General features: G+C 37.5%; 1 protein-coding gene across 3 annotated transcripts in view; it reads right to left on the minus strand.

Annotated features, from left to right (window-relative positions):
* Positions 1–21,853, minus strand: part of GRM7 (glutamate metabotropic receptor 7) — an 883,018-nt gene that overhangs the window by 586,423 nt on the left and 274,742 nt on the right. For all 3 annotated transcript variants that reach the window (XM_003264928.3, XM_003264927.3, XM_030802151.1), the window contains exon 2: positions 17,641–17,857. In XM_003264928.3, coding sequence (XP_003264976.2) covers positions 17,641–17,857 — 217 coding nt within the window. The remainder of the gene's footprint in view (positions 1–17,640; positions 17,858–21,853) is intronic.

A 21,853-nucleotide genomic window follows, 5' to 3' on the forward strand; every position in this document is an offset into this window, starting at 1 on the left:
CAGGCTGGAGTGCAGCGGCCTGATCTTGGCTCACTGCAACCTCTGCCTCCCAGGTTCAAGCGATTCTCCTGCCTCGGCCTCCCAAGTAGCTGGGACTACAGGCTCATGCCATCACACCTGGCTAATTTTTGTATTTTTAGTAGGGACGGGGTTTCACCATGTTGGCTAGGCTGGTCTCGAACTCCTGGCTTCAAGTGTTCTGCCCACCTCAGCCTCCCAAAGTGCTGGGATTACAGGTGTGAGCCACTGCACGTGGCTATGGTTTTAATTTTTGATAAACATAGAAACCATGGATAGAATAATCTGTGAGATGGCCCCTTGCATGTTTATCACAGGGGCTTTACAAAAGTTTTCTGATAGGGATGATGTCAAGATGGCTTGAACACTGGAAATGAGGTTAGATTAGTACTTCAGGAATTAGCATTTTCTTTCAAAGATTCAAAACACATTTTAAAAGGGGATCAAAGAAACTTTTTAAAGAATGGGGCATAAGCATGACTTCAACTAAATCATTCCATATGATGAGATACTTTCTTTGAATGTAACAAGACATGCTTACATCAAAGTCTTGGAACGTTGCTTTTCCTTCTATCTGGAATAATTTATCCCAGTTCTTCACATAGTTCAGTTCCTCATTTAATTCATCTCTTTATTTAAACATCCCCTTCTCAAAGAGATGTTCCAAACCATTCTGTCTAAAATAACATCCAACACACAGCACTTCTACTGTCTCCCCTTAACCTGCTTTATTCACCTACTTATTGTCTTTGCCTGTTAGTATAAACTCCATGAGGATACAAACTATTCACTATTGATTACTCAAAACCCCTAGCTGCAATGAGGACAGAGTAGGTACTCACAAAGTACTTGATGAATGAATCAATAAAATTTTTTCTCTTTCTTGGGTTGTGCACATGTTTTCTTCAAGAGAAAGGCAGCGCTTCTGGTTACACTCACTGAGCAAGATTCTTTCCCTTTTCCATTGAATTGGTATCGGGAAGCTAGCATTCCTCAGAATGCACTGAAACAAACACCCTGGATGCCATTTGGGGGGCCCTGTCTAGCTACCTCTTCTGATATTTCTGTGTTTTCTAAAGCACTATATGCTGTTATACCATTCACATGGTCTGGCTTTAGACTACAAGCTCTGTGTGAGATAGGCCTGAGTCTTTTCATGTTTGTATTCTTAGTCTGATATAGTCCAGAGCAACAGAAGATTGGAGGAGGAGGAAGATGCAGAATAGGCATGAAAGGAGTAGAAAAAACTAGAAGAGTAGGCTGGGCATGGCGGCTCCCACCTGTAATTACAGCACTTTGAGAGGCCGAGGTGGGAGGACCACCAGAGGTCAGGAGTTCAAGACCAGCCTGGCCAACATGGTGAAATCGTGTCTCTACTAAAAATACAAAAATTAGCCAGGTACCGTGGTGCACTTCTGTAATCTCAGCTACTCAGGAGGCTGAGGTAGGAGAATCGCTTGAACCAGGGAGGTGGAGGTTGCAGTGAGCTGAGATCGTACCACTGCACTCCAGCCTGGGCATCAGAGTGAGACTCCATCTCAGAAAAAAACAAACAAAAAAAGGAACAATTAGAAGACTGAGAAGATGAAAAATGGGAGTAATGGGAGATTGGAAATAGATGTAGAAAAAAAATCCTCAAATTGCCTTTTTAAGCCCCTCACACCTCTGACAGTTCCATTTCTCTTATCTCTATTAGTATATTCTCCTATTAAATTGTCTATTCACTATTACCAATTTCTCACCTCCCATTCTTTCTTAAGCCTACTCTATTGAGGTTTTTGGCCTTAACATTTCACCTGAAATTATCTTTCAAAGCCATTGATCATCTCCGTGTTGCAAAACTCAATAACTAGTTCTCAGGCCTCACTGGACCTTCATTTCATCTTCATTGCTTCTTTAAACACTTTTTTACTTGCTCTCTGGGACACTTTAACTCTTGTTTTCTTTTTACGTCTTCAGGCACACCTTAGTTCATCTTACTAGATCACCAATTTTAGAGTTTGGAAACCTCTGTCGGTTCAGCTCCCAGGAATCTTCTCCACTGAAGTAATCGCTTCCCATCTCACAGCATTTTTGTCACAGATCTCAAATTTAGGTCTCTATTGTGGACTTCCCCTCTTAACTCTAGATTTACACATCTAACTACCTGCTCAACTCCTTCACTTGGATATACTGTAGGCATTTCAAGCTTCACAAGTCTGAAATAGGGCTCTTGATCCCTACCCCATTCTTTAAATCTGCTCGTAACAACCATCACCATCCAATTAGTTGTTCACAACCTAAATCTATACATCTCCTTCAACCTCTGCAGCCAAGTAATTAGCAAGCTCTATTGGCATTACGTTGGCAATATCATCAAATGCTTGTTGCCATCTCAGCTCCATTCGCCCTGTTTCTAAGACATCTGGATCTGCCAATATAATGTAAGCAACACAAATAAAAGGACCTCGTTTTTACTGGGCACAGATATTTGCCTAACACTATATGGTTATTTGTTTACTCTCTGTTCATCTCACCTAAATTCACAGGCAAGGTCTGGGTCTATTTTGTTCACCTCTAGGATCTAGAATAGTGCTTGACACCAGTAGGCATTGAACAGATATTTGTTGAATAAATGATAGAAGTAATGAGCAAGGAAGGACTATTAATATTGTTACTAATATATTCACATAATTAGGGTAATAGTAATCGTTATAATAATCATCACAGTAGGTAATGTTTATAGATTTAATCTATGATGGGTAACATGCCGAGCATTTGCATGCATTAGGTATCTTACTTATTTCTCAAAAAAGCCTTCTAAGGAAGGAACTGGTTTTATTTCTGTAGTATAAACACAAAAATGGAAACTAGATTAGAGTAAGTGACCCACACATTTCTTTTTTTTTTTTTTTCAGGTAATTACAAAGAAAAAGTGTTATTTCATGTAAGAGTTAACACCTTTTTAATTACCAGCGATTTGACCCATGCCACGAAGGGAAAGGATTTCTTGAGAAAACCCTAATATCTAAGGAAATGGCCCTAATTTATTTATACTTGGAGCAGGACAGAGATTAAGGGAACAGTGGACACCTACACTGGAGTTGTCACTCCTGGATCTATCTTGGTGGTGCCTTCAGACCGTGAAAAGTGAACTGTACAGTAAAGATGGGGTCAGCATGGGAGGACAAGCTTATAGAAGTTACCAGCCTGTCTGGTTCTTAGCTCAGAGGGAGTCAGAAGCTGAGAGTAGAAAGTAGTCTTCTAATTTTAGAATGTTTTCCTTCCCCGCATTTGTTTAATTTTCCCATGGTGGTTAAAAATAAATCCCCAAAAGACTGATTTAGTTCATTCATTTATTCCAGCAACAAATATTTGAGAACACACTGCGTCCCAGACACTGTTCTAAGGACTGGCAGCGAAGTCCAAGACAAACAATCCCTACCTTCAGCAAGTTTGCAGTCAAGCAGGATATGGATGCTGAGCATTACAAGGGAAATGATTATTCTGAAAGAGGAAGTATGGGGTGCTATGGGAACATATAACCAGGGACCTAATTATATGGGAAAGGGACCAGCCCAGATCCAACACTTGCTCTCCCAGTTTACCTCCAATAGGTTCTTTTTAACTTGAACTAGTCTTGTTTGGTGGGGTACACAGTGAGGAAAAAGAAGAGCTACTAACAAAATCTAACTCCCTTCTCAGTCTTAAGCAAGGTGAATGCAAGGGAGTAGAAGATATCAAGGGAGTGAGTGGTGGTAGCCACCAAAGGAAATGCAGACTGAGGCCCTAAAAAAAGAAAGGAAACCTAAATCTATCCAGCAGGACCAGAGAAAGGGTGCTGAGGGTGATCAGATGGAATCCCTGCATGCACTCTCCTGGCATTCTGAAAAGGAACCAAAACAAGGAAGAAACTGCGGTATCTAGTTAAGACCTCACAAATCACTCATCCATTCCTCTGACATGTTCATAAACTTTTTATAGTGGTTACAAACCAAAAGCTTGGTATTTCTTGGCACTTTTTCAATACGCTTTACCAGCTCACATTATCTGGGCTTCCACCCAGGCTACAGATAGCCTGGCTGTTAGCACTTCAGAGAAGGGATATGGACTGGCCCAGATTCAAGAGCTGCCCTTCTAATTTACCCAGAGTGGGTTTTTAACTTTGAGCTCCCACATAGAGATGGGGCAGCCGAATATCAAGACCAAATCCCTCACTTCACCTATCTACAAAATGACCCCAAAAATGTAAAGTTTCTGTGCCTTTAATGCTTCCTGGTCCCTAAAAGCCCAACTTTTCCTCAAAGCTGGACACCTGACCTTTAGCCAGATTTCTTAATCTTTCCATGCTTTTCCTAATAGCATGGCTAATGCTTTTCATAATAGCAAATTCCACTAGATCTCTTAGAAACTCTAAAACCAAAGCTTAAGCACTTTAAATTAATAAGTCCTCATGTCACCACTGATTTTGAACTTTTAGTTTCTAAAATAAGGCTAGTTCAACTTTCGAGTCATTTTGAAAAGTAGGTGATGGCCCGGTTTAAAGGTACCAGACTAGACATGAGCTTCCTTACTACATCCTGACACAGACAGATAGGCATCACTATTCAAGAGGACTGGGTGACCCACACATTTCTAATGTGAGTAGAGCTAGTATTTAAACCTAGGTATATCTGGCTTCCAATTATGCTTACCAACCATTAGGAAATAGTCATATTCAGGTGTTCGACTGATGTTTGGAGAGATGATGAAAATGGAATGAAGAATGAAAGAGGGGGAAGGTGGGAAGAAAGAATAACCAGTATTGAACATCTATCCATCTCCTGCTAGCAATCTCTGTCTTTCTCCATAAAACATAGAATGAAGCTTGATCTCCCTCCCAGGCTCATCTCTTTCACTTTGGGGGAAAATAAGAATAAGGAAGTTAGTCTCATCCTTGTTCCCTATCTGATGAACTTAATCCTTGAATGCTGCAAAAGTTAAATAAAGCAAATTGATCTTGAGCCAGGTAATATTCTTGCCCTTTAGGATATATATTTCACCTGAATCTTCATGTTTTATTGTATTTCATGTTAACAGATCTTTAAAATTTAGGCGGAAAATACTCATTTTTCGTCTCCCAATTCATTAAAATCAACATTTCTTTAATGTTTTGGTTCCAACTATGTCCATCTCTCTATTTTAATCTTAATCTTTCTCACACACACATAACTAATCTATAAAAATCTACTTCATGTATTTGATACATAAAAGAAACCCTTTAATGGGCAGAATTAGTGTAAGCTTCAATTTTAAAACATAATTACATTAGGTCTTGCTTTAACAAGCTCAACAGAACTGACAAGAAAATCACTACTATTGCAATCTGAAACCTAGCATTGACATTATATACATTTATAATCTGTCATAAACTTGTAGCTAAACTACCTTTAAGGAATTAGGAAATACATGTTTCTCTACCAGGTTACTATAACAGTTTGTCTCTAATATAACACAGGGTAGGCTAAAAGACTCTCTAGAGAGGTGAGATTTATAATAAAATTTAAATTAAAAAGGCAAGTAGATTTATGGACTGGAGATGCCAGAATTTTACTATATCAACAAAGGTTTATTTAGTATTTAATATTTCCATGGGACTGTATTATAAGCTCTGATCAGCACTTGGACTGGGAGAGATGCCCAATAATGTTTAGTTCATCTTCCCTATTTTTAATATCTGTAGCTACCCTGAAGGAGTGCATAATCTTTCATATTACAACAGTGACAAAATTAAACGTGTGGCCATGGATATATGTATTGATGGCAGGAATACTACATGAGTAGGGTGGGAAGAAGGGGACATACTGGAGAAACTTCACTAAGGGGAGGGTTTACCAGGCAACTGAGTTTCAGAGGGGTTGTTCTAAGCAGAGGACACTGCTTGAGTAAAAGCCTATAGAGATGCAAAGTTTGTTGGGTAGGGACTGGCTTGTCCAGGAAAAATAAAAGACAAAGGAAAATAACTAAATGGCCAAACGGAAGCTGCGAGAGGGGGGAAGAGATTTAAAGCAGAGGTCTTCAATCCTCTTTCTCTGTGTTAGCCTACTTGTGGAAGTTTGTTTTACGACAGAATATTAACCCTTACCTACGTTTGCATTTCAATTCTATCCTTTGCATTCTTTTACCTATTCACATCTCAGAAAAAATGAAGATGTGTGTTAAATAACTCCTCTTCCTACAGTTTGCCTTTTCCCAACTGAACAACGGATCGTAGGCTCTATAAAGATAGTTTTACTAAAAACTTTTCTTTCTGCAACACTCTCCCACACAGTTTTTGAAGAGTTTTTATTAGACTGCACGGCAAGCATCACCAGGAGATTCTTATCCTTATCCCAGCATGCGATGAGCCCCTGTCATTTTCTTTCTTAAGGAGTCTTGGTTCTCCTGGGCTTCAGCACAGATTGTTCAGCCACCTTATTAAATCCATGTCCCTGCAGGGAAGAATGCAGGAACAAGGTCTGTCTTGTGCCTCTTCTACATTTCAAGGAATGTTTGTTTACTGCCATTATCAAAAATCCACAGGTTGCTTGGAGGAATTTGGGCATTGTAAAAAAAAAAAAAAAAATGAAATAGCATTTGTTTATACAAACTGTCCAGCACAAAGAAGCAAACTCCATTCTTATCCTGTAAAAAAACTCTTAACCATATCACAGATGTAAATCTTGGAAAATTACATTTTGTATCTTTTTAGAAAGCTAGTAGCTTGAACAATCCTCTATATGTATTTTAAGTTGTGATGGTTTCTTTTGAGGATCTAGTTAGAGGAAAAAGAAAAAAGAAGAAGGAAAAAAAATCCCTTCATTACAAATTTCGAAATTTTAACAGAACTACTTTAACTAGAAAAATTTCTATCACTAATAATTTTTTTCTTTTTTTCCAAATGTGCACTACAAGAACAGAGAAGAAAATCTATTTTATCACATTTTGTCCTGTGTGTTTATCATTTCTCCCTTACTATTTACTCTTTGGGTATAAAGATTCTATGTTTATCCTGAGATATCTACAATAACCATCTTATGCAATTGTCAGTTAACTACCCCACATTCCTATAGCCAATGGATGACCACATGATCAACTGCAGACAAAGGGGTGCTTTCTTACTTGATGCTGAGTTTGGAGCCCAGAATTGAAGGCCTCCATGGAGTTGGAGCTGACTCATCCTTCTGGTAGTACCCTGAAGCCACAGTCTGTCATCTGCAGCTTGCGTCACTAGAGTAGCCTCTTTTCCCATCCAGTCCAAGCTTCTTGATTCCTTACATCTTCCTCAGTCTTTTTGCATTACCTAATAATCTTTCAAAGAATTCTGATTTTTTTTTCTGCTTAAGTATCCCATGTTGGTCTATCTCACTTGCACTTTTAGGGGGGAGGTTAATTCTCAAAAAGTTTCCAAAAAAGTGATTTGAATATCCAATGAAGACTAAATAAACAAGTGTAAACAACAATGAAAAAAACTCATATCGATTAAAAAGAACTTTCAAAATAACTAGAAATTTTATTGTCATGATGCATGGTCCAAGTTCCTCCCTTCTGGAGCATAAGACAAAGTCAAGATATAAAAGGGCAGGTCCTCATTATTTCACTGTGAACTAATCCATGCAGTTTACACTTAGGAGGCTAACTTCAAGGCTGAAGTTGTTTTTTGTACACAGTCAACTGTAAACAAGTTTTTATGTTTTCATATAATAGATATGGGGATGCGTTCTCCCTGTGAAGGAAGTGAATGCAAGCCAAGGAGCAAATAATAATTATCAGTCAAAAGCCAGTCAAAGTGGGAATCAGACAGCTCAATAGAAGTGTCTTATGCTATTGATCTGGTTGCCACCCAAAACCATTGCTCTACCTGAATGCAGTCATCTAAGGCTGAGCGAATTTCTTCAGAGAAAATAAGCTCCATCTAAACTTTACCCACATTGCATGAGGAAATGGAAACTTTTTGTTCAATAACATTAAGGGAATATTCCAGAAAATATTGCAATATAAAGAAAACACATAAAGCAGTTGATTACCAGGGCCATCCTCTCCTGACTGTACTTTGCCCCATGGCTTTCTCCCCATACTTAGCATCCTGTGATTGAGACTCTACTTCCGTGATCTTTTTATGTTTCATGACTAATACTTAGTCTCCTACCAGCACCTTCTGCCTGCTCTTCTGTCTTCTCACAACCTATACACTAGTTCCTCAAAGGTACACCCTAATATCATTGCTTTTAGAGTGTAATGATACTTGAGGATTGCCTATTTAAACAGGAGCTTGTTTGACAACTAATGCCAAATGTAAAATATTAATGCAATGGAATAATACTGTCCAGTGATTATGGACAATGTGGTTCAAGTGCTTGCTTTTAAGTCATCTAGGCAAAAGAGTAACAAGCAATATGAATAACTGGAAATAGGCAAACTTGAAGCTATGTAAGGTCAAACTATTATTTCAAAGTCAGTCAATGCAGTGTGTTTGGGACGGGTACTATTACTGCCGGATATGTTTATCATCCGCTCCCCTTCAGCTTGACTGAGAGTGCTAAGGCAATTGATGTGGAGCTTTGTAGAATTTTCTATAATCTCTTGAAAGATTTAACAGCAGGAATCCATTTGCCAAATTAAAGGAAAACAGATCCTTTTGTGCAGGTCTCAAAGAGGCTGCATTTACACATATCAGGTTGTTCAAAATACAAAACAATTTAGGTAGCAGTTGAAGTCCAATAAATAGATATTTTGCAAGCAACCATTTATTAATTTAATGTTTCTTGGATTGGAATATCTACTTGTTTTTCAGAACTCTCCATCTGACTAATTCTGGTGCCCACTTTCATGCCTCTGTTTTAATGAATACTGCATTTTGTATGTGTGGCCACAGTTCAAGCCTACTCCTTTTTACTTGTGTATTCCAGGGGTGGGGGTGGAACAGTGGGGAGCCTTTGGTAAGAGCAATGAAAAAGATAGCATTTTTTTACACTGTGACTACCCAACTTTTGGTTACAACACTAAAATTACATTGGGAAATATATCTTCCCTATTGTTTATGGCCTTGGAGAGAGTCAAAATCAAAGTGTCCTATTTTCCCAAAACCCAAACCTAGGCAAGTGCCATGAGTCACTAGTTCACTTTCTCTGATGAGATACTGAAATTTGAGCACCATGATATGAGTGGAGGACATATTGGATATGCTAGACTTCAGTAATGACACTAAGCATTTAAGTAACTTTTACTACTCTGAAATTTTTAGCTACTCTAGATCTGGCTATCCTTGAAACTTTTTCTGGGTACTTTTCTCGAGTTCTAGAAACTAATCAAGATCCTTCCAATATACATACAAAATTTTCCTACTGAAATTTATCTCTCTTGCTGACATCTATGAAAACCGATGAGATACAGAAGTAGGAATCTCTTTCAATGAACATTTTTGTGAAGACTAGGAAGAGAAAGCTTCACCTTGAAGGCTGAATGCATCTTCCTTAAATAGAGAAGACTAAACATTTTGCCCCTAAAGTTTATTGATTATAATGATATTATTACAAAAGTGTGGCTAATTCCCAATGTAAACTATCATAGAGCAATAGTGTTCTTCCCCCTCAGCCAATTAACCAAGAAATTCCATGGCTCAATAAAATTCTCCATATTGGATTCTCTACCCCTCTATGTAAAGATGAGCTATGTTTCCTTACACTGCATCCTTAACCTCTCTGCCAGAATCCCATCACCTTTTTCTCCTTAGCACATGCATCCTATGGCAGTCATTTCTAAATAGGCAAGTAAAGGAAGAGTTCACTTCACCTCCAGATCTTTTCATATCCCCTCAAATTTATCAAATGCAATGATGGCAGGCAGAAGAGATGAGAAGGAATCACTGAGATATGATTTTTCACTATTTTCTCATCCAGCAAAAATACGCTGTCACTATCTATTTCTAGTCCCATGGCAACAATGACAATCCACAGCCTGGGAGAAACCCATCCTTTGTAATTAGGAAGATAAACATCTGAGAATTGTCTGACCCAAGAAAGACTAGTTTTCTCAATTAATATGTGATGACTTTCCAACCCAGAGAAGCAATGTGGTAGTTCCCAGTGAGTTATTGGAGGCATTAGAGCCACAACCCCATGCTCTTGGTTCAAAAGCCGGAAAGCTTTTTGGAATGGCTACCACATTGCTTGGAAGAGAATTTTCCATCATATTAATTCAAGATTCACACAAGTTTTCGAAGCAATAGTATTTCTCTTGCAACATTCAAGTATTTAAATACTACAAGCAATTTTATTTTGGACTTTTAACATGCTTCTCTCGTCCTAGTATGTCATCCACAAACCTCTTTCGGTCAGCTTTGTCTGGTTAACATCTACTTACCTTTGGGATTTAGTCAAGATCTACCTTCTTTCAGAATCTTTCCTTGTAGTATGCCCTAACCAGGCTGTGTTCATTGCTCTAAGTATGTAATTCTACTCTTCGAAAACAGAGGGATTTTTTGTCCTATTGCTGTTTCTACTAGAAATATTATTTATCATTATTACCCTGAAATAGTACCTACCATAAAGAAGGTACCCTGAAATAGTACCTACCATTCAGATACATATTGCATAAGTACAAGTCATATCACCAGATTTCTAGTCCCATTTTTCCCTCCTATAAAGTTAATTATAGCAGATCAATGATCACTTCAGAAAATTCAAATTAGAAAAACTTTCAACAGCTTTACTGTACCCACTACAGCCTCAAAGACATCACCACTTGTATCACTAACACATTATTTTTAAATTCAACATGCATTTATTAAACCTAGTCTGTGTTGGGCACTGCTCTGGGTATCGAGTGTTGAAAGTCAAATGTAGCATACTGTCTAGCCTCAAGAATTTTACTCTCTAATGAGAGAGGATAACTAGGCAGATGATTACAATGAAATACAACAAAGTCCATGATAGAGTTTAAATAGGGTGCTGTGGAACTCATAAAGAGACACCCCTGCTTATATTCATGAAGGCTGAAGGCAAACAACAGAAATCAATTCTGTCTACGTTAAGCAGAAAAATAATTTAAGTTATGAGGGATAATAAACAGAATCCCTCGGAAGGCCAGGGAAACAAAATCAGAAAATAGGCAGAAACAAAGGAGGCTCAGTTGTCAGAATCAAAGCCAAAAAAAAAAAAAGTCCACAGTACCAAGCTTACTGGGCACTGCTGCAGTTTCTTCTAAAAGAGGGAAGCTGGAGATTGTTCTACTGCATCCAGCTGATGCTGGATACCACATCTATCTGTGACAAACGGTTTTTGCTGCTACTGCTGTTACTGTCAACAAAATGGGTTTTCCATCGCCCCAGCCTTTTTTGTGTCCCTAGATCTTGTTTCATTCATGATAGGTATGTCTGATTAGCCAAGACTGAATTAACAACTGTACCCTAGCTTCAAGGGAGGCTAGGAACATGAATATCTGACTTTTTTTTAGCTCTACAGTGATGCAAAAGCTTTTTCTTTCATCAAAACTTACGCAATTGGTGATCCTCTATTAATTTATCAATGGAAATAGATGTAAGAATGTTGTGCTGTTAAAAAGATGAATGTACACATCACAATCCAAAAGAGGACCATGAATTCCAAAAGAGGAAGACTGAGTAAGAGAGAGCTTTCTCCAAGGTGTCATGTTTTGAAAAAATAAATTGAAGTTAGCTGGTAGTCCAGACAGAAAGCAGAGCCTCTGCAAAGGCAAAGAATATCCACAAACCCACAGAAGGTTGAATAAGTGGGGTAAAGAGTATATGTATGGGGCCTCAAGGTGAATATGAAAAAGGATAAATGTGGGAATGAGACTGGAGATTAAAGCAGAAGCCAAGTCATGAAGGACCTTATGTTTCACGCTAAACATCTTTTACTTGATCCTCTGTGGAGGAGCAAACCAGAAACAGATACTGAAATGACTTTATTTATGATTTAGAAAGATTATCTAAAAAGCTGAATGGATACTATATTGGAGGGATTATTCTGGAAGAATGGATAATGATAACTATAAATCAAGGTGAATTAAGTGGGTCTCAGAGGTCACTATAATGATGGGGGAAGGGGACATACTCAAGAGATGCTAACAAATGAAGCATGAGTTAAAAGTTAAAATGTTATGCTAACCACTGAGGATCCCAAAACAAATAAAATGCAAAGTCTTTCTTGAGGAACTTACAGTTTAGTTTTAAATGTACCTAAAGATAAATGACATTATAAGAATTTTGTGATTTTGTGTCTTAAAATTGAATTCTCACATGTTTAGTATCTATATCTAAGCTGGAACCACCAAACACCTCATTAGGAAAATAATCTACCTAGTTTTAAAATGTGTCAGAGTTTTCCATAATCACCATGACATAGACAGAAAGAAAAAAAAAACAAACAGAATTCGATATAGATGGTGGTATCAAGAATTACAGCCTGGTTGCACCATACTGCTATCAGTTTTATATAGGAATGGTGAGAGGAAATAATGGTGTAAATTCAGAGTGAAAGCAACTGTACGAAACCACAGCAAGCAGATCTAGGATGTAATATTTTATGGCCTTCTAGCAAAATTACATATCGTAAGGTCTTTCTCTACATGCTTCCTTTTTTCCTAAAGGGCAAAGGGGAAAAATACAATTCTTCCTTCCATTAAGAAATAATGATTGACTGCCTTCTATGTACTAGGAATTATCTTAGATAATAGAAACACAGGAAAATGTCCTTGCCCTCATGGAGCTTAACGTAAATTGGCAAAGACTAACAATGGGCAATGCACACAACAGGATAGAACATTGTATCTGTGCAGGAGAGAGGCACACAGTGCTCTGAAATCCTATAGTAGGAAAATCCATCTAGCTCTGGTTTTGTTTGTTTGTTTGTTTGTTTGTTTGTTTGTTTTGAGACAGAGTCTTGCTCTCTCTCCCAGGCTAAAGTGCAGTGGTGCAATCTCGGCTCACTGCAACCTCTGCCTCCTGGGTTCAAGAAGTTCTCCTGCCTCAGCCTCCCCAGTAGCTGGGATTACAGGTGCATGCCAACACACCTGGCTAATTTTTGTATTTTTAGTAGATCTTGAGGTCTAAAAAACTGAAGGCTGAATAATAGTTAATAACAGTTAATCAAATCTTCCTCTAAGTATTTTGGGAAAGAATATGCTAGGCTATGATAAAGTATTAATTAAAAATAAATTCTAGAGTTTATCTGAATAACTACTTTATAAGAACAATTGAAATACAACTATGTTAAGTGATCACCGTAAAATACCAAAAGGATAGTTCTTTTACGTTTTGAGAAGTCGACATGTATGATGGTAGCATAGCAGTAACAATTGTTACTATTTGTGCTATATTATCAAGCAGTATTCATGAGATTTTCCTGGATATAGTCTGATGGACTGTAAGAGTCATATATGTAGTCCTTAGTCTTATAGTGCTTGAATCAGATTTGGTTAAAAGGATCTGGAATTTATTAGTGCCACATGCTATCATAAACATTTACCTTGACCCTCACTTAGATAAAGGAGTTTTTAATGTCTAATTTAGGTCATTCTTGTTGACCTGAATTTTAAAGCACATTGAGAGTGGATTTTCTTTCATTCCCTGCAATATTAAGAAATAAATTGCCTTTGTTGCTATTGCATGCGCATTCATTCAAATAAACAGGGCAATTTATGCAAATATAACTGTTTTACAAAACCTCATCATCTGAGAAAACCATGTTACAGTTCTCTTTGAAAGTTCAACAAGGAACAGTATCCATGCATATTTAAATCTGCCGGATGATACTTGAAAGAATAAGTATTGAGGTTTTCCTTGACAGTTTAGTGAAAATGTGCCTAGACTTCCATGTTTTAAACAATTACATGGCCTCTGTTAAAGGATGGCTTATTTTCTCTGACATCATTGTCTTGGTTTGTTCTATCAGTAAATAATGAAGAGGTGCTTATCGGTGCACTGTGACTGTGAGCATGGTGGAGATGCTTTAGGCTCTGGTTTATAAGGAGCCTCTGCCTCAGGATTTAAGTCTAAAGTAAATTTTGAAGCTAAAGCATTTTAAAAGGGTGAGGCCATTTATAGAGGAAAAGAATCACAACCTTCAAAGTCAAACTGTTCAGAAACAATGGAAGTAAATCCTTCCAACCTGCCAGCAGTACACAGAAACGCCATTGAGTCTATGCACCCCCCTCCTTCTTGCTCTCTCTCCCTCTCTCACACACACACACACATATATGCATACACATACACATATTCTACATACATAGGACAATGCAAATAGCTCACTTCCTTTTCTTCATATCCATCTTACATGGTGACAGCATGCTAATAAGAATAGAAACGGCTTAAAAAATAACCTTCTAATTACAACTCAAGGCAGATAACGTCTACTACTCAAGTTATTTTCAAATTTCTCAGACTCAAACAGTAATTCTACTTATTTATAGGGAGCCAGTGTGATGCAATGTAATCAGATATTATTGGGTATTAAATGCTTCCCCAGGCACCATCTTATATATTACACCAACCTGGTGAAGCAGAAATCATTAATTTCATTCTTTCTATGAGGAAGTTTAGGCTTGAAAAGTTAAAGCATGTGTCAACATTGTTAAAATAAGAGAGTGATAGAGTCCATTATTCAAATCCAGGTCTTTCTGACACCATAAGCAGTGTGCTTATTTATTTTTGTGCCACATCACCTCACCTATCCATACACATTGGGTTTGTATCTTTTGTGAGGGTGAGTTTTTCGATCCTGCAGGTAAAGAAAAAAGTGAACATTTAAAATTACCTTGGGGAATTCCCTAACCATGTATATGCCCAGAAATTCCAATAGATAAGTTTTTCTTTTATTTTCTCATTTTTTTGGAACTAGAATATATGATTATTTTTTCAATTGAACATCAGAGGAAGGAGATGGATTCTTTTTAGAGGTCGTGGGATGTGTGTCTTTAAATACCAGTATCACCTTTGCAGCAGCAAGATGCGTGCATTATGAGAGGCCCACAGAAATGAAACTCACTGAATGAATTTCATGTTTTCTCTAGGCCACACCAAAACTGAGTAGACTTACTCCACACCATTTAAACTAATCATCTTCCCTTCCTTTCTTTCTTCCTTTCTTCTAATTGAAAAGAGGGGTGTTTGCTAAGCACATGAGTTCATACATCTAAATCACTAGCACATATGATATAGTTCCAATGCATTTTATTATAAATATGTACCAGATACTGTAATACGTATAAAAGAAGGATACTTATTAAATACTTATTATAAATACATGCCAAATACTATAATATGTATAAAAGAAGAATACTTATTAAATACTTATTATAAATACATGCCAAATACCATACTACTTATTATTAATACCTTGAAGAGGTATTAATTTTCAAGACATCACCTAAACATTCACTGTTTCTTTGCATTTCTCTAGCACCAGCTGGCTTTTTAGCTACTCCCGTCCTCAAGGGGAAAGGCTCTAGGATGGAAAGATTTCATCCAAAATGGCTGCCACTGATGGAATCCTTATTTTTTAGTTGGGGCTTTTCAATGTAGGATTAGCTAAAAATATGAGCTGGGAAGTTCAGATCATATTATAAGAGCGTCTCCTTTTTGAAGAGTCATTATATATAATAGCAAACTCAGATATTAATGTCTTAAGTTTCCACCAAATGACACCAGGAATAAACAGCCATGTGAAAGTCACCGCTGACCTGTCTATAGAATATGGATTTTTATACAGACCCAGAGCAAACATTTGTCTTGATCCCAAGGCAAGGAAAACTGTACTTTACAGAATAATCAACATGATTTTGACCTCATGAACACTGTAAATCTTGTAACAGAATGGGCAGTGTTCTTCCTTTGCTTCATCCAGTTTAAAGTTCAGTGTTAAGTTTGAGGCTCACTTTTAACAATGATATAGTGCAAAATGGCATCTGCCCTTTATCTCTAAGCTTTATCTTACTATTTTACCCATATTTTCTTTTCATCTTATTTCATCTATTTTATTCTATCCTGATATTTTAGATATTTTTCTAAGTCTGCCTCCAGCCTTAGTTTGATCAAGGCAGGATTCAGGAAAACAAAGAAAGAAAGAAAAACATAGTCATCAAAAATGATTAGATACCTCTTTGGGGATTTACGAAGTCAATTGTTAATGAGTCCTATAAATCACAGCATGCCACAAGGCGGGAGTTAAGATTTCTTTCCTAATCAGAAAGTTTCTAACTGAATTGTAGCATAAATTTTTCCCTTAGGAATGTAGCACCTGGGGCCATAGTAGAAAATGAGACAGACATGGTCTCCTATAGTCATGAAGATTAGATAGAAAAACAAACAAACAAACAAGAAATTATACTAACCTGTGATAGGCGCTGCGGGAGAAGACACTAGAAGTGTAAGACCAAGCCAACAAAACAAAGGAAGTTTTTGTGAGTGTTGCATTTGAACCCAGAAATGGTGGTTACAGCGAGACTTAACAATGATTAGAAGCTATCTAGTCAGCTGCGTTAAGTCAGAAGGAAGAGAATACGAATCTCACAGACCTCCACAGATCTCCTGTGGAGTTTTGAAATTACAGCTAATGATGCACTGAATTAAAAACATGAGATTTATAAAGAAGCCCTAGTTTCTTTCTTTTAGCATCATCCCTATCCGGAAGCACTATATGTCTGAGTATATCTGTAATCTGACAGTCAAATACTCAAAGCTGTATCTTCATAATTTATGACATCTTTCCTCATAACATGGAGCTCTCTTTCTATTGCTTTGCTTGTTTGTTTGCTTTTATGGTCAGTAAACTGTTCTGGTAAATAACAATTTAAATTGCATGAAATGATTACAAACAACACTGAGCACCCAATTTTAATGTAAGAAATGTGTGGGAATATCTAAGCAGGCATATTTGTATGTATTTACTATATCCAATACATCCATATGGGGAAACCTGAATACTTATTGTCAGAATTTCTAAGTGTGAGAATTTTGTCTCATTTTTCAAAATCTGCCCACTGGAAGACAGCTGGCCAAACATTTGAACCCATTACTTCCAATCTGAGCTAAATAAACAAACGTAAGAGAATCCTCTCCAAGGGCTGCTAAAGAGAACTGTCTCAAAATAATCTCAAGTTTGAAAGACTGTTTGTCTAAATACATTCTACTGCCTGGATAATTTATTTACTTTTGTTTTGGCCAAGTCATTCAGAGGAATTCCAGGTATTCTTCAAACCAAAGTGGCACTGTGATTGCATTCACATAATTCTAAATTATTCTCTCCATTTTGGAGAGAGGCAGAGAGGAAGAGTCTTCATGGGGAGGTACATCCAGCCACATTTTCCCATGTTTTCATACACAGGCTAGAATCCACCCTATTACCCATTAGGCAGAAGCAAGATATTAACTTGAGTACATATTTTTTTCTTCATTTATTCTATTAGTACTCAAGGGATCTCAGTTTCACAACTTTGAAAATCTCTCCCAAAACAACCAAGTCATACAAATGAACATGTTACAGGTGTATTTTACAGGACTCTGGGAATGTAAGAGTCTGTAGTGTTTATTTAATAAAGTCTGAAGAGAACTCTACAAGCCACAGACGTTTGAAGAAAGCCAGCTTCATCAGAGCAATCGCATCCTACCTGCCTCTTTGGAAATCTGCGTGAAGGACTCCACACCTTTCTCTCCATAACTTCCTTCGGATGCGAGAGTAGACACATAATTCCAGCCTAGGGCCTTTACAATGTCTACCATGGCCTGGGCTTGGAAGGAATCAGGTGGCACCACGCGAGAGAAGAAGTCATAGCGCCGGTCATCACTTAGCTCGGGTGCCGTTGATGCATAACTAATCTGGGGGATCTGCAAAGACAAGAAAGCACCATGTGAGAGTGCACCATGAGGATGGAAGAGACTCATTTATACTTATGACAGTTTACTTAAAATACAGGGTTTGAGCTGCAAAGGGGATATATGTTTTGCCAAACACCACCATGTAACTGTAGACTACCTAAATGTAACCATCTGCTTCTTAGCAGCACAAAAGTATTGACTTTAGCGTCTTGCCTTTTTATTTCCTTATCTTAGGAATAAGGGAAGGAGGTCAGCATGGGAATTCCAAGGTCAGGGTCATGGTTGTTTAGAAGAAAAAGATTTATGACCATTCTACCAAACATGGTGAATCACACTTTACTACTTATAAACCAATGGAAATAAAAATACAACAACCTGGCTGGAGTGTATATAAAGATTGGTTTAGTTGGCACAGCTTGTGAATACTGGTGGATATCATTAGCCATCTAACATTGATTGACTGCGGATGGTCTCCAAGGAAATATCTAAGTAAGTCACAAGCATTATCTAATTTATTCTTCACAAGAACATTTTAAAGTAGCTCAGTAATACCCTTTGCCCCAGGGAAGAGAAATTCCCCACCCCCAAGGCATTTACTCTGGTGGTCTTTGCACATTGACAGGCTTTCCTCAAAATTTTCCAAATTCTCTTTTGGATTCTGGGAGAGAGCTGGCAGCACTGTCTGAGTGGAGGCCACAAGGGCCTGTGGTTTCTATCTTTTCCCTTCAGGGAACCCTCTGACCTCTACCCCACATGGCATTCACCAAATGTCCTGAAGAGCTCTGGAACTTTTGTCTATAAAGATCATCTTAGGACTCCACAGGCCCCTTGAAGAAAAGTCAAATTATCTCCCTCATCTGCTGTAGTATCTATTTCTTAGGATCATTGGAAATTGGGCTATGTGAGTAGTCCTAACACATCTACTTTGCTAAATTAAATTATATACATGGAAAGAGCTGCAAAAAAATGTCTGCCTGGGGTTTCAGGTAGCCTAAGGCCAGCCCCGAAGTAATCACGGATGAGAAATCTGGCTTAGTCCCTAACTTCAGAACTCCTATGCTAGTTACCTCTTCAAAGCACCCTAACATTTGTTCCCTTCTTTGTCTTAATTCTATCAAGCAATAGATAATGAGTGATACAATTAATTTGCACGTAAGAATGATCAACTCTGACAAAATTCTGCTTACAAACTCTCCCAGGTCTTATCCCGGCTTTATCAGAAAAGGTTTGTCGAGTGTCCAAAGGCCAGTTCATTTTTTCTCAGACCAAGCCCAAAAGTCCAGTGTAGCTCAAATATGGTAACGCCACGCTCAAGTTGATTTTTCGAACCCTGAAAATTCTACTCACTATTAACCCACTTATTTCCTTCCTTTGTAGTTTGCCTAAAGTATACCCATTTGCCATAGTTTAAGGCTAGTTATCGCCTCCGCAAAGATCATTTCTCCACCAACATTTCTAGGTCAGCATTACAGCTTAAGTCCTGAGGCCCTGAAATCAGACGATTACACCATTTTCCATGCAACCCGTCCGTGATGCAGTTCTGCTCTATGACCATTGGAGGGCAGGCTTTCTACCCCTGACTTAATTCAAAACCAGTGTGAGGAAATCTGCATGTCTCCTGATGGGTCCTTTTACCGGAGCAACTTGTCAGTTATAGTGAGGTTTAGTGCAAATAAAATAGGATTTGGTATTGACAAGATGTGGGATCAGAGTGTGGCATTTCTGTTTGCTAGTGTTTAATTTGATGAAGCTATTTCACTTGAACGAGTTGGTTACATCACTAATAACAAGTTCTGAGAAACAGGGAAAATGAATGTGCATTGATTTGCATGATGCCTGGAACAGAGGGGTGCTTAATACATGGGAGTAATAATCATCGAAAATAAAGAATGGTAGGTTTTTCCTTACTAAAGTTATCGATTCCCCACATTTGACTTCCAAGTCCTCTGCTGCACGTCATCACGAACATTCTCCACACTGTCCTATGGCAATAAAATGTTTTTACATATTACTTTCATTACTGTTTTCAAAGTAATATGTACGGTTTATCCAACTCTTTATTTTGTACCAGTCATGTTCTAAAAGTTTTATATGCATTGCCTTATCTAATCGTCAGCAAATACTCTGAACCGGACTATACAGTATTACATTAGACAGTATTATAGTATTATTAACTGGGTTTACAAGGGAGAAAATTGAGGCTTGGAAGAATATTACCTTGCCTCAGGTCACAAAGCTATAAACAATCACAACTATAATGCTTTGCTGAATTATTACTAAAATATTTTTAAATAAGCATTAAAAAGGAAGGCCAGTAGATTAATGGAATCCAGGCTGACTTCTGTTCACATCACTGACTATATAGCCACCAAAAGTTATTTTACTGGTCGCTCTTAGACTGCTGTTCAAACACCTTATATAAGCACCTCAGTAAAGCTTATACAAATATCTTAATAGAATGAGTTACCTATGTGTCTGTTGTAGTTTGGAGGTTATAAGTTTTAGGTAACAAAAATATCAACTGAATAAAGGCTTTGGACAGAAAAATAGAAGAGGGAGGGAAAGAGGGAGAAAGAGAGAGAGGCTTTCCCTTACAAGAAATAAAAAGGAAAGAAGCCAAGCATGTCAATACATTTCCATCAATTCCAACTTGTGGAAATGTAAAAGCTTCATGCTGTTGCACAGATGTCTTTCCTGGCAAAATCCCTCTGTACCTTTGAAAGTGTGCTAATAAAGATACATCCAGCCCTCTACATGAATTTGCATTTATGTAACTGCTGTAAAACATCAGAATTGCGAAGTGCCCCAATGCAATGCATTTTCTACACCATGCCCCAAATTTTAGTAATGAAAATCCTGAGGAAACAGATTTCTTTCCTCATTACTATGCACCCTTTGAAAATGATTACTATCTGTGGTGTATCCCTTCCAGTGTAAATAAGGAATACCTTCTGGCTTAAGACCCTTATTTCTCTTTAGGGTCATGCATATACCCTCTATCCAGTGGTACTTATTTTGACACTATGAATATAATGATGCAAGAATAAGGAATGAAAGACAAAATGGATTTTATTCTGAGATAAAAATATGGCTTTATAAGGATATCCCTTGTAGCAATAGAGATGAAGAACTGGAATAATTTATGTAACCTATGAAATATGGTGTTGCTTATTTTCCTAGCTATTATGCTTCATGTTTAGTTACTTGCTTTCAAGTTTACGTTAAAGCCTACATAGTAATTATTTTGAGTGCACTACTGGTACCTACAACTGATCAAATGATAATTAGGCATCTTTAGCAATTAACTTCTATTTTCACCCAAATATCTAGATATACTTTCTCTTGCTGCTATTGGACCTTTTCTCTCTTGCCAGTCTTCTTTGGAAATGGAGACTTGATCTTTTGATAAAGACCATTTAGTGCGATAACACTCCAGCTATATAAAAAGAGGTATTCCATTTCGTCTTAGGCCTTTTTTCTTGAACTTAGAAAACTAAAATATTTTTAATCTTAATCATTGGACCACATTATCATCTTATTATTCTTTTCTCTTCATAAAAATTTGCCTATTGCACAGGAATGGTTTTGTTAATGAGTATCAAATAGGTTTTAAAAACATCTATAACCTATTCTATTTAGAATAAGTGTATGCTTTTTAATGAAAATTAACAACATATATTATTTATAAAAATGTAGAGAAACAAACATAAGAAAACAGGTTAATTTTAATGCCTTGATCCCCGTCAACATTTTGTTGTATCTCTTTATTGCCTTTGTGTGTATATTTGGTTATGCACACATACTGATATGGTTAGGCTTTGTGTCCCCACCCAAATTTCATCTAGAATTATAATCTACATAATCCCCATAATTTCCATGTCTCCAGAGACCAGGTGGAGGTAATTGGATCATGAGAGCAGTTTCCCTCATGCTCTTCTTGTGATAATGATTGAGTTCTCACAAGACCTGATGGTTTTACAAGTGGCTCTTCCTCCTTTGCTTGGC

The sequence above is a fragment of the Nomascus leucogenys genome, chromosome 21 (genome assembly GCF_006542625.1).
Source record: "Nomascus leucogenys isolate Asia chromosome 21, Asia_NLE_v1, whole genome shotgun sequence".
Lineage (NCBI taxonomy): Eukaryota > Metazoa > Chordata > Mammalia > Primates > Hylobatidae > Nomascus > Nomascus leucogenys.